The 12,829-nt window shown below is 39.3% G+C and overlaps 1 protein-coding gene across 1 annotated transcript; it reads right to left on the reverse strand.

Annotated features, from left to right (window-relative positions):
• Window positions 1-9,009: 9,009 nt before the first annotated feature.
• LOC109976905 (tripartite motif-containing protein 16-like) lies at window positions 9,010-11,878 on the reverse strand. Its single transcript, XM_020626864.3, has one exon. The coding sequence runs from the start codon at window positions 11,772-11,774 to the stop codon at window positions 10,095-10,097; it is 1,680 nt and encodes a 559-aa protein (XP_020482520.2). The 5' UTR covers window positions 11,775-11,878; the 3' UTR covers window positions 9,010-10,094.
• Window positions 11,879-12,829: the final 951 nt, after the last annotated feature.

Consider the following 12,829-nt stretch of genomic DNA (forward strand, 5'->3'; position numbering starts at 1 on the left):
ACATAATATAAAAGCATTAAGCATGATTTACTTTATGTGTGATGAAATATTTCGGTGACCCTAGAGCCTACAATGGTGACTATTTTTAAATGATATCCATGTTAAAAAATCCCTTAAATTATTATTGCCTATGTTGTTTCTATCCACTCTGGGCTTTCTGTGTGTGTGTGTGTGTGTGTGTGTGTGTGACATCTCTATAGTGGTGTTTGTGAGTAGGGTCCTGCTGTTGCTGTAGTTTTGGAAGTGGAGCAACATTTTACCTTCATGTGCCGGCAGTGAGATGTGACCGTCCTGTCAGAGTAATAAAGCATTTATTGTGTGCAAAGACGTGTGACTCTGTTTTATTTATCAGTAAATTAGGATTTTAGAAAAGGGAACTGAGGTTAGAGTGTCTGATTTTAAAAACTCAATCATCTCACCAGATGTGTTGACCTGCAGCAATTCTTTGGTTTTATTCACCCTGAGTTTTAAATCTGTTGATTTGTGCTTCAAACACGATAAAATGGAGGGAAATTGATTTCACCTGTGGTGTTCAAAGACTTGAAAAATAATTGTTAAAACTTCAATTTAAGGTCACAATATTCAACATTAACTAGCGGCTTATTAGCATGCTAACTAGTAGCATACTGGCTGCTTATTGGTCATTATGAAGCACTTATTAGTACCTTATCTACATGACCATAGTCTATAGTTAACAGGTCATTATCTAAGAGTTTGTTCTCATTACCTTCCGGATTACAGCTCATTGATAGAGAGTTAGGAAGTTGTTGAACATGAGTTGTGATCTTGATATGCTTTTGTTTACTTCTACCTCATAAGGGTCGTACTGAGGGAAACATATTAAGATCATAATTCATGTTCAATCACTTCCTAACTGAGGAACCAATGAAAATGTGAAAATTGTGGAAAATAGGACCACAGCCTCCATACATGGGGCGTGCACAAAAACCACTAGACTACCTGCGCCCCCACAAAGACCAACATGACCTGACTGAGTGTTTGCACATGACTCAGTTTGTTGTTTGAATTAGACAGAATGGCTCTGATGTTCTTCCTCTGCTCTGAGTTTCCCAGAGTAAACCACAGAGGAAGAAAGTCATTTGTATCCTGCAGAAAAAAACAAAAACACCTGATTGAAGTTTATATAAATGATATATCTCTTGATGATACTTTTGCAATGATCCCAAAAAGAAGAGCTCACTCACATAGTGTATTCCAACATGATCATATATTTCATTAAATATATACAGAATGAAGACGTATCTGAACCATGACAGCAGCTCTCAGTCCTCCTCTTGATATTGTGCGCTTCAGCTTTTTGACTCTTTATTAAAAAATCCTAACCGTAGACTTTCAGCATTCAGTACAGAATAAGTCGTGCAGCTGTGATTCTCCAGAAGTCCAGTTGAGTATTTAAATCACAAGTTACCTACAGACTGGATTATTTTCCGATCCATGAGGGATCTTTTTTAATCGCCTCGTTCTCTGGACCCAAGATAGCAACTCCACAAGTCCTCTGACCGACGCCGAGGTATCTGCAGCGAGGGGGAAAACAAGACATGAGTTAACACTTGATGTGGGAATAAACGGGAACAGTTTGTCAGTCTGTTTTTTCTTTTAGCTTCTCCTTCTCTTCATTTCTGAGTTATGTAAGGGGACATAAAGTTTGTACCTTTCAGCCACTTCCACCAGACTTTGGTGAGTGACAGCAAAAAGTCTTTCTCTGTGATTCTGCTTCATCTCATCGGTGACTCCGCTGAGGAAGCGACCCATTCCTGCAACACAAACACAGAGTGAACAAACCAGACGGCTAAGAGATAAAGTGGAGACAGTGACGGCTTTACAACAGAGACGGAGACTAAGTTAATAAAACTAATGAAGATCTCTTCATATCTGAACTTGCTTATAATTCAACTTTTTACTCATCATTTTATTCATTAATCCTTTAAAAGCTTTTAACCTCCATTAAAGACTTCTAATGTTGAAGTTGTCAGTGATGTACTGAGATGTTAAAGCTCCAGAGATCTGATTGGAGGAGGATCAGGTGAGGCATCCTGACAGCAGCTGGAGGGATCACTCAGTCGTTCCTCACCTTTGTCCGCGGGGGCCACAGGCGAGTCTACAGCCGAGAACACTGACAGTTTAGCTTCATCGATGTCCTGCTGGGTGAACTGTCCCGACTTCGCCCAGTCCACACCTCGACGAAACACAGACAAGGTCTGCACTGAGTTTGGATCCCTTAGAGAAGTACGAGAAAGAAATACAAAATCAACGACACACTGTTCATCTCAAAGAAGATTCTTTTTAAACGTAGAAGTCATTTGGAATATTTTATTACAGCTTCCAAAAACGCCCCATGATGGCTTCCCTTAGTAAATTGTTCAGTCTTCTGTGTCTCTTTTTTTCCAGACAGATCGCCTGAATATTCTTGGAATATAAAGATTTTGCATTTTGGACAAAGGGAGGAAGAAGAGGTCACATTTGAGAATATGGCAACAAATCTCTTTCAGGAATTCAATTCAAATTTCATTAGATTAGAACAAAATAAGTGCTGCTGCAACTTTGGTTCTTTCCCTTGTCTCTCCAAAACTTGATTTAAAATCCATTTTAAAGGTCACATATTCTGTTAAATCCTCTTCACCATGTTTCTATGTGTCTCTAGTCCGTCTACAAACCCCCCAATGATGAGAAAAGTCCATCCTCTCTGTCTTTTGCCTGCTCCACTTTTCAGAAAATGTGTACTCAAACAGGCCGTTTGGAGTTTTTCCCTTCATGACATCACGAAGAGCAGTAGCCCCTCCCCCAGGTGGGTGACACTCCCACAGCTAGGTGTTTGTTCTGCCCTCTGAGTCTGCCTTCTCACCGTAAACAATAGAGCAGGTAGCAAGAAAGCCTGAGACACCCGAGCCCTTCCAGTGAGGGGGAGTGGTGAAATACAGCTCATTTACATATTTAAAGGTACAGACACAGAAACAGCCTGTTCTGAGCAGGGCTGAAATAGAGGGGTTTATAGACATGATGAAATATTGGATCAGAGTGGATTTAGAACAAGAAACTTCACACACATGTTTTGAGGAGCTCTGAGACTTTTTTAAACTGGTTGAAGAGGAGGAGAATATGTCACCTTTAACAAAATTCATATCTTGAAGACAACCCAGCCTGCCCCCTTTTATAGAATCTACCTCTACTCCTTCATAAGTATGGAGATTTTGTATGTATTAGATTCCATTAAATACACCTATTAACCAAAATGCACATCGTTTTCTAAGGTTCGAGAAAGCCTGAGTGTATATAAAATATTAAACTTGTTTCAGCCAAGGCAACAAAATGAACTGTTGTTGTATTTCCACGTCATTACAATTTCCACAATGTTTTTTAAAACTTTGTTGAGTGTGGTGTGGCGGCCTCTCACCTGTACGAGTAAAAAGAGAAAAGACCTCCTCCCATCCTGGCCCCGCCCCCGTAGGCTCCTCCCTTCTCCCTGATTTCTCCATGCAGAAACTTAGCCGTCATCATCCTCGCCAAGATGCACAAACTTTAAGAGAAAAAAGGAAACAACAAGTTTTTATTACACTTTAGATGAACTAAAAGTTACACGTAGAAAAACTGTCCGTGTAAATCACACTTTTAAAGGAAGTGCTGCCAGGTACAGGTGTGGTTACCTGGCGTAGTCGTGGTGGGAGAAGGGTACCGTACGAATACTCTCGCTGATAAAGTGAACAGGGAAGGGAAGCTGGAAGAACGTTTTCATCTGACACGGCTGGAAGTTTTGCTCCTGAAATCAGAGAAGATGATCTTTACTGTCACTGTACAAGTACAACAAAAACCTGTCGGAGCACACCTGTAGAGAAGTAGTTAAATATAGAACATATACAAATACTAAACCCACCAGTATATATACAAACAAAACAGTTATATTATACAATAAGATGTAAACTATGGTTAAAAGAGAGCTGAGCGGTACTGGTGGAATATTGTACTCAGGTATTAAAAAAAAACAAATAAGCGTTATATTTATAATCTCATGCATGCACAGGACTTTGTTTTGAAGGAATGTCTCATAATAAAGGACAAAATAAAATTACAGGTGATCTCACAACTATTGAAGTCAAAGGTTCAACTGTTTTGTGTTGGTGTTATTTTGCTTCTTCAAAGATTTTTGACTTTAAAATCTGTATTTTTGCGTTTCTATAAGACGGCCTTTCCTCATCTTTTCCATTATTTTATCTTCTTTAATCTGCAGAGACGGTTCTGCCTTTAATATAATGTGAACTCACTATGGCAGGGATATATTTAGAGGAGTGGTTCTTAATGGGTTTAGCTTTAGGTCTCACCACCATCTCCTCCTGCGACCAGAGTTTCTGATATTGTTCAACCTATCAGGTTTATTTTCAATGAAAGATGTTTCAAAAGATGTGACAGCTCATTTCCTGCTTTCCCCACTCTCTCTCTCTCTCTCTCTCTCTCTCTCTCTGATTTCTGACTCTGTCCACTGTCCTGTCTCTAAAATAAAGGCCCAAAAAGCCCCAAAACAAAACCTTTAAAAAAAGAAAACCTCTCCTCAGGTGTAACATCTCACCTCATGTTGTCCGGGTTGAGAAGATGCTTCTTGATCCTGACGAGCGTTCGGATGACTTGGCTGAGGTCGGACAACTCAGCGACCCTCTTCATAAACTTCACCTGAAGTAATCATTGATAAAAGATGGATAAAATATGAAGCGAGAGAATGGAAAAACAAAAAACCTCTTGCACAAAGTAGGAACAAATGAAATTGTCTCTGCTTGTCAGATAAAAATCATGCTATACTGTATGTCTTGAATCTGCGTCTGCGTAATTTACTTCAAGCTTTAAATCACTATGACAACACTTCTTAAAGCTGACGTGCAGGAGTCAGACACTATCATTTTAGTTTTTTAGGATCAACACTCCAGGTGCATACCTGTTCCATCCCACCAAGCGTCTCATTGAGGTCTCCTGCTGGAGTCAGGTGACGGCCTGCACGTGTCATGGCGTACATGTGGCCCGAGTAGGAGATCCCATTGGCTAACTCCTGTGCTGACATCATCACCAGCACTCTCAGGCGCTCCACCTCGTCGAAGTGGGGGCTGTAGTGAACAAAAAAAAAAAGAAGATAAATAATGAGCTGTCTTCTCAGCCTCCTCGAATTTCAGGACACATTTTCTCTCAGTTTATAAGAAGTGATGGAGGACGTACTTGTTGAATATGTCGCTCCACAGATGAAACATGTGAGGAATACATTGACCTGACCTTTATTCCTTGTTTTTGTCTATCAGATGCTCAAACTGATGATTGAAGCAGATCATTGATATTGTCTTTAAACATACTTCACCTCAGATTGAAGTCATAATCCAAAATCCAACAAGTTCATGGGAGGTGCTGATCTCCTTGATATGCTGTCTGCACTTTACAAGTTCAGCTTCAGATCCTGAAGATGGTACATGTACATCTGGTGGCACACTGTTACAGTGGCAGTCATCAATGCGTGGAACCTCTACAGAAGAGACCAGAAGAAGCTAAACCCCAAGAAGAAACCCATGCCTCTGCGAAGGTTTCAGGCTTTGGTTGGCACTTCTCTGACAAGCGCAGGAAAGGCCAAAATCAGGTGTGGCAGACCACTATCCTCTCCAGAAGAGACTCCAACACCACCCCGTAAAAGACCAAGCTGCAGTGTGCCTCTTGATGTGAGAAGGGATGGCATTGATCATTTTCCAACATGGGAAACCCGACAGAGATGCAAGCACTGCACTGGCAATCACTTCTCACATGTCTACTGTGAGAAGTGTAAGGTGCATCTTTGCCTAAACAAGGACAGAAACTGTTTTTGTGCCTACCACAAAATGAAATAAAAAGGCTGTAAAAAGTGTTATGTTAAAAAAATGAGAAAAACTGCCTGAAATGTTCTGTATTTTCAAAATGTTAAAATAAAAAGGCTGTAAAAAGTGTTATGTTAAAAAAACAAGAAGAACTGTTTGAAATGTTCTGTATTTTCAAAATGTTAAACTAAAAAGGCTGTAAAAAGTGTTATGTTAAAAAAAACAACGAGAAAAGCTTCCTGAAATGTGTGCAAAAAATTGCCAAAAACGCCTGATGTATCAAATGTGCTACAAAAAAAATATCATAAACAACATGATATGACAAAAAATTTTTGGGGGATTTTGTTTAAGGGTTTAATAAACATCTCAATTCCAAAAGAATAGAATTTTCTGGTTATTTTTTCATGTGTCAGGCTTTGGAAATGTGTCAATACGCCTTTTATAAATGTGAACTTTGAATAAATGGTTTATGGGTCAATGAAGTGATGCTCATTTTTTTGTGTCCATAAGGTTTAGTTAACTTTTAAAGGCTCAAAATCTAAAAATAAATGCACAGATGACATGCTTTCATCCTTTGTTTTGAGGACCTAGTCTAAAATTTATATTTATTATACATTTTTAGAGAATATTTGGGGTATTTAGGCCAAAATGTCTAAGTGGTGTAACCATTGAAACTTTGTACAAAAGAAGTAAACTTGCTTTAATAAAAGTTTAAATTTTCATATAACACCCTATGAACTAGCCTGGCATAATCTTACAATAGAACTGTTCAATAGTAAACAAAAGTGATGGAACATCATTGGTCTTATTATTATAATTATTTTAGGGAAATCGTGTCACCCAGTCAAGTACCAAATTGTCAACATGGTGTAACCACCATTGAAGGAGCTATTTTGTTAATATGTTCATCATATCATGTGACAATAAATGATATCACGAAGAAGAACCCCTGATGGTCCTAACTGCTGCACGCCATGTTTAGCAACTCTCTTTAAAACATGAGATAATTTGACATTTTAAGGGCGTGGTCAGGTATGTCAAATGGTATGACCTCAGAAAAACATCAACAATTTATGATAATTATAAAAATTTGTATTCACTTCGAAAATTAGATTTGAAATGTTCACACCAGGAAATGTGCTTACATAGGTCTCAATGATAATGCCTGTCAAATTTGATTTGAAGTGGAAATGTCAGATGGTGTAACCGGTTACACTATTTGACATTTATGACAAGCCGTTCTGTTAGAGGCCACTTTTGTCAAATATCAGTATTTTTTTATGTTGATTAAAGTGGTTATCCATCCACAACCTTATTATCAAGGGTCTAGGACAAAATATCCTGGCATTTTGTAAATGTTTAGCTTAAAATTGCATATTTGTGTTCCATTTACTTACATTTATAAAGGTGCACTATGTAGTTTTGGTAGAGAAGTGTGAAAGTTGGAGATATTTACAGATTATGTGGTATATGTCCATCATAACTCTAAACACAAACTGTCCTCAGATGAAAATTTGGTCCCTGTAACACTGTTTGAAGATAAAATGCTACTGGAGAATTTATGGTGGTGGGCCCGCAACAGTGAAAGCGTAACTCTCCTGGTAGCTTTATATCTCCAAACAGTGTTCCAGGGACCCATTTTTTACTTTGAATGAAGTTTGCGTATTCAATTCAGAAAATATATCAAAGAATTGTTTCACTTCTCCAACTTTCAAATTTCACCACCAAATCTACATAGTGCACCTTTAAACATGTATGATCTAATATATGTTTGTATGCTGTAATATTGGCACCAGTAGTTGCATTTTAGATGTGTCGGCTATTAGGGGCCATGTGGTAGGTAGTATCAGCGTGTCACTACCTGGAGCTTGCTTGCCAAAGTCTGGTACTATAGAAGGTGGCAATGCTGTTTGGGCTGTGATGGCCATGATGTAAAGAAGGAGAGAGGTAAAGTGTTGCCTCTGGGTATGTTATCCTTTGATTAGGGCACAAGTACCTTGAGTTTATTCCAAATACTGAAGAAATTAATTCCCCCTGAAGATTTTGATCAGATGTTGTAATTTACTTAAGATATGAATTAATTAAGGATGCACCGATCCTGACTAAGACAGCCAGATCAGGTATCAGTAAGAATTTGCCGATCTATGAGACCCATCCAAAAGGCAGATCTATTCACTTCAGTTTTATACTATTCTGTGTTTAAGACAAATGTGCTACATTACTGTCATCAGCGTACTGGTATTCTGTGCACTTTGGTAGGTGGAGCAAACATTAAATGGAGGAAGCTAACAACAATTTCTTCAAGAAACAATGGCCTTTGACTGTAGAAGCAGTATGGTCAGTTGGTGTAACTGGTTTGCGTCAATTGGTGTAACCAGTATTTCTTGTAAAAATTATAATAAAATACAGGGAAATTAAAGTGGAATTAAAGTAGTCCTCTATTGCAGTGAAATAACATGTTTTTTTTAACAATTTTTACATAATTTGCCAAAAATCAATTAGAAAACAGAGGTGTTTTCAGCTTTGTGCCCCGCTCAGTATTGAAAAAGGGCATAATTTATGAATTTAGGGATAATCCTAATAAAATCTATTTTCTTGTGCTATTTTAAAATGAAGTAATTACAATCATGAGTACACTTACATATACTCTAGATGTATAAAATATAAAATATTCTTAATTTTTCAGTGGTTACACTACTTGACATTTTTAGTCTTACCTTTTGAAAAAAAAAGATTTAAATGTAATTTTAAAAAACACAAAACCAACATGAATATAAATCTCACATTTTAATGAACCTGATGCATGCTTTCAAATTGTGTTTTTAAAAGATTCTTGAATTGGTCATCGGAACAACCAAGCCCTTCAAAAGATAGGTCTTACGTTGTTTTAAATTGTATTATTCATAGACTTTGTTACTTTGATTTTCAGATGCAGTGTCTTCCACATATCAGGAGCATAAAAACATATTCTTCATCACTTTTTTGGTCTGATAATAATTCCTGCGGCCTTCAGCCTCTGTGCTTTTTGATTGGTATTGTGTTATGATGTTTGTAGATTATGATATTTCATGTTTTAAGGTACCTCATTGTACATTTTTCTATCAATTTTAGGGGGGGGGGGGGGGGGGGGTTACTGCTAATTTGGTCTGACAGAGAAATCTATACAAATGAACCATAGATTTATTTGCAAATTTATTCAAAACTTCACATCATTACAAATAGTCGATGGTTCACATATTCTCCTCCTCTTCAACATGTTTAAATAAGTCTCAAACTTGTCTGTCTTTTGTTCTAAATCCACTCTGATCCTGTATTCGATCATGTCTATAAACCCCTCTATTTCAGCCCTGCTCAGAACAGGCTGTTTCTGTGTCTGTGCCTTTAAATGTAGAGAAGGAGCAAACTTCTGTTTACCTTATTCTTTTGAAGACGTGCGTGTGCACGTGTGAAAGGGTGAAAGGTTAAAAGAATGCTTATACTCAGGTCCATGTCTGCTGTGGTGCAAAGAAAACTAGTGGGCTCTAAGTGACAGGTCAGAGGAAGGTCACACGTCCACATATGATATTGAAATCTATGAAATCCAGAAATCTGGCATTACTGGTTTCGTCATAGTACCGTAGTATGCAAGTGCAGTGAAGAAAAGTATAATCAGCTTTCTGTTGAAACATGGAAAAAAACACATGTTAACACATTGTCCCCTAATGACTTCTGTCTGCTTCAGCTAAACAAATGAATTATAGTTTTATATGCAAATTTATTCAAAACTTTACATCATTACAAATAGCAGATGGTTAGTGATACAGCATAGATAAGAGAACAAAAGTCATCACTAGCACTGACAACCTTCATGAATTAAAGGTCACATATTCTCCTCCTCTTCAACATGTTTAAATAAGTCTCAGAGCTCCTCTAAACATGTCTGTGAAGTTTCTTGTTCTAAATCCGCTCTGATCCTGTATTTGATCATGTCTATAAACCCCTCTATTTCAGCCCTGCTCAGAACAGGCTGTGTGTGTACGTGCAAGGGTGAAAGGTTAACAGAATGCTTGAGATCCATGTCTGCTGTGGTGCAAGGAAAACGAGAGGGACTGGTCAGAGGAATGTCCTACGTCCACATATGATATTGAAATCAAGAAATTTGGCTTTACTGGTTTCGTCAAAGTACCGTAGTATGCGAGTGAAGAAAAGTATAATCAGCTTTCTGTAGAAACATGGAAAAAAAACACAGATGTTAACACATTGTCCCCTAATGACTTCTGTCTACTTCAGCTTACACAACTCAGCAGATTCTTCAAAATGTTGAATCCAGAGTCCAGCATGGAGAGGCTGAGTGAATGTGGTCTGGACTCTGTGGAGGAGAGTCATGGTTTCAGAGATGCTGTAGAAGGACAGAATACCTGCTCTGTGATCCAGGTACACTCCTACTCTGGAGGACCGAGGACCTGAGACAGGAGTCCTGACATTGTTGTACCAAAAGTCATAACTGTTGTTGTAACAATCTAACGCCCAAGACTTGTCATTACGTCCAAACCAACATTCATCTGAGCCCCCTGTTCTGCTGATATTCTTGTATGTGACTGCTACATAAAGTCCTCTTCCTCTCAACTCCACTTCCCAATAACAACGTCCAGTCAGACTCTCTTTACTCAGGACCTGACACCTACCAGTGAATCTGTCTGGGTGACTAGAATAAGACTGTTCTTTTCTCATTGCTGTTACTTTTCTGTTCTCATCAGATAATAACAGCTGTGTGCGTGCTGTGTTTGGATCCAGTGTGATGTCACATGAATATTTTAAGAACTCAGCTCTGGTCTTGGGCTCTGGTTTTGGTTCTGACAGTAAAACATCCACTTCAGTCACTGTCTGTGAGATGTTTGTCCATTTCTCTCTCAGGACATCCTGAAGTTTATCTCTGACTTCTGACACAGCTGCTGTCACATCCTCAAAGTACCTCAGAGGACGGATCTTGATGCTGGATGAGTGTGTAGATTCACTGAGTGGTGACAGTGAGGGGTAGTCGTGTAGAAACTGGTTGTTATCTTCTGTGTGTGAGAGCTTCTCCAGTTCAGCGTCTTTCCTCTTCAGCTCAGTGATCTCCTGCTCCAGCTTCTCCTGAAGCTCTCTGACTCGACTCACTTCAGTTTGCTGCTGGGATCTGACCTGCTGCTTCACATCAGAGCGTCTTTTCTCCATGAGACGGATCAGCTCAGTGAAGATCTTCTCACTGTTCCCCACTGTTTTATCAGCAGAGCCATTGATAGCCTCCACCTCCTGTTGAAGCAGCTTCACATCTTTCTCTCTGTCCTGGATTCTCTGCTGGATGTTTTGTCGACTCACCTCGAGCTCTCTCTGCCTCTCGCTCCTTTCTACTGCAGCTGAGACTGTGTCATGACCTTTGTGTTCATCCATTAAACAGAGATAACAGATAGACTGCTGATCAGTACGACAAAATACTTTCATTTCCTCATTATGACAAGAGCAGACGTTGTCCTGGAGCTTCTTGGAGGGCTCCACTAGCTTGTGTTTCTTGAAGACAGGTAGTTCATAATGAGGCTGAAGATGTTTCTCACAGTAAGAGGCCAGACACTGCAGACAGGACTTACAGGCTTTCAGTTTCCTCCCGGTGCAGACATCACAGGCCACATCATCAGGTCCATCATAGCAGTGATCAGCAGGAGCAGCTTGGAGTCCAGTCTTCTTCAGCTCCTCCACTAAATCTGCCAACATGGTGTTTTTCCTCAAGACAGGCCTTGGTGTGAAGTCCTGCCTACACTGAGGGCAGCTGTAGATTGTCTTCTCATCCTCTTTATCCCAGTGGCTTTTAATACAGCTCATACAGTAACTGTGTCCACAGGGAATAGCAACCGGATCCTTCAGGAGATCCAGACAGATGGAACAAGAGAAGGCCTCCTGGTCTAGTTGAACTCCTTTCTGCGCCATTTCTCCTCTCAGTAACGACGACTGTCTGAGTTTCACTTCTTAGAAATCAAACTAGTTTAACCTCTCATCTAAACAGCATGTGTTTGTTCAGTGTCTGCTCTTGCACCGTCCCACATGTTGGTTACACTCATCCTCAAACTGTAGATCTAAAAGGGAGAGAACAAGGAAATAAATGTCAGAGTGAAGCTGGCTGTGTGTGATAGGAGGAAGAAGAGGGAGGGGTTAACAAGCTCTGACTCATGTTTCATGCCTCTGACAGGGCAGATTCTCAACATGAATACATAACCACTCTCTGTTGCATGGAAGAAAACTCTATAAGCAAGCATGTAAAAATCTCTAGTCACACATTTCTTAACATGTAAAAAGAAGTGAATAAAACACAGAGAATAAGTGAACATGTTTTACAACTACTGTCAGAACGGAGCTACCTGTGAACACCAGCATTACAAGCTGTGAAAATCTGAGACACCACAGGGAGGCGTAAGAGTTCCACTGAACTTCACCACCATTGGAAGAGGTGTTTTCACATACTGGTGGTTCACATACTGGATTAAATACACTGACCTGACCTTTATTCCTTGTTTCTGTCTATCAGATGGTCAAACTGATGGTTGAAGCAGATCATTGATATTGTCTTTAAACATACTTCAAATCAAATTAAAGTCATAATCCTGTTTCAAATACAAACCTACTGATTCCTACTTTTGCCTTAACTTGAAAAGCCTCCCCTTAAAACAGTCGGTTTGATTACAAGTAATGGAAGAATTTGGATGTGTAGTAGAAGTAGTACACCGACAAAAAATACCTCAGTGTCCTTTTGTCGCTGCTCATTTGCTGATCCACGCTGCACAGGGCTGGGGAGCTCACTTGTTGGTTACACCTATCTTGAACTTGTATATTAGTGAAGCAGAGGGAACAAGGAAATGTGTGCACAGAGTGGAGTTGAGCAATAGGGAGGGGTTACCATGCTGTCCTCACGCATGTGATGAATTCTCTTAAAGGGACAGTGTGAGTCTGTCAGTCTGAGTTTTATCATACAGTTAAGATGAAAACAA

This window comes from Labrus bergylta, chromosome 4, assembly GCF_963930695.1.
Source record: "Labrus bergylta chromosome 4, fLabBer1.1, whole genome shotgun sequence".
Classification (NCBI taxonomy): Eukaryota; Metazoa; Chordata; class Actinopteri; order Labriformes; family Labridae; genus Labrus; species Labrus bergylta.

What these genes read in the sequence shown, in the direction of transcription:
- LOC109976905 (XM_020626864.3), bottom strand. Translation starts at nt 11,774, where the DNA reads ATGGCGCAGAAAGGAGTTCAACTAGACCAGGAGGCCTTCTCTTGTTCC.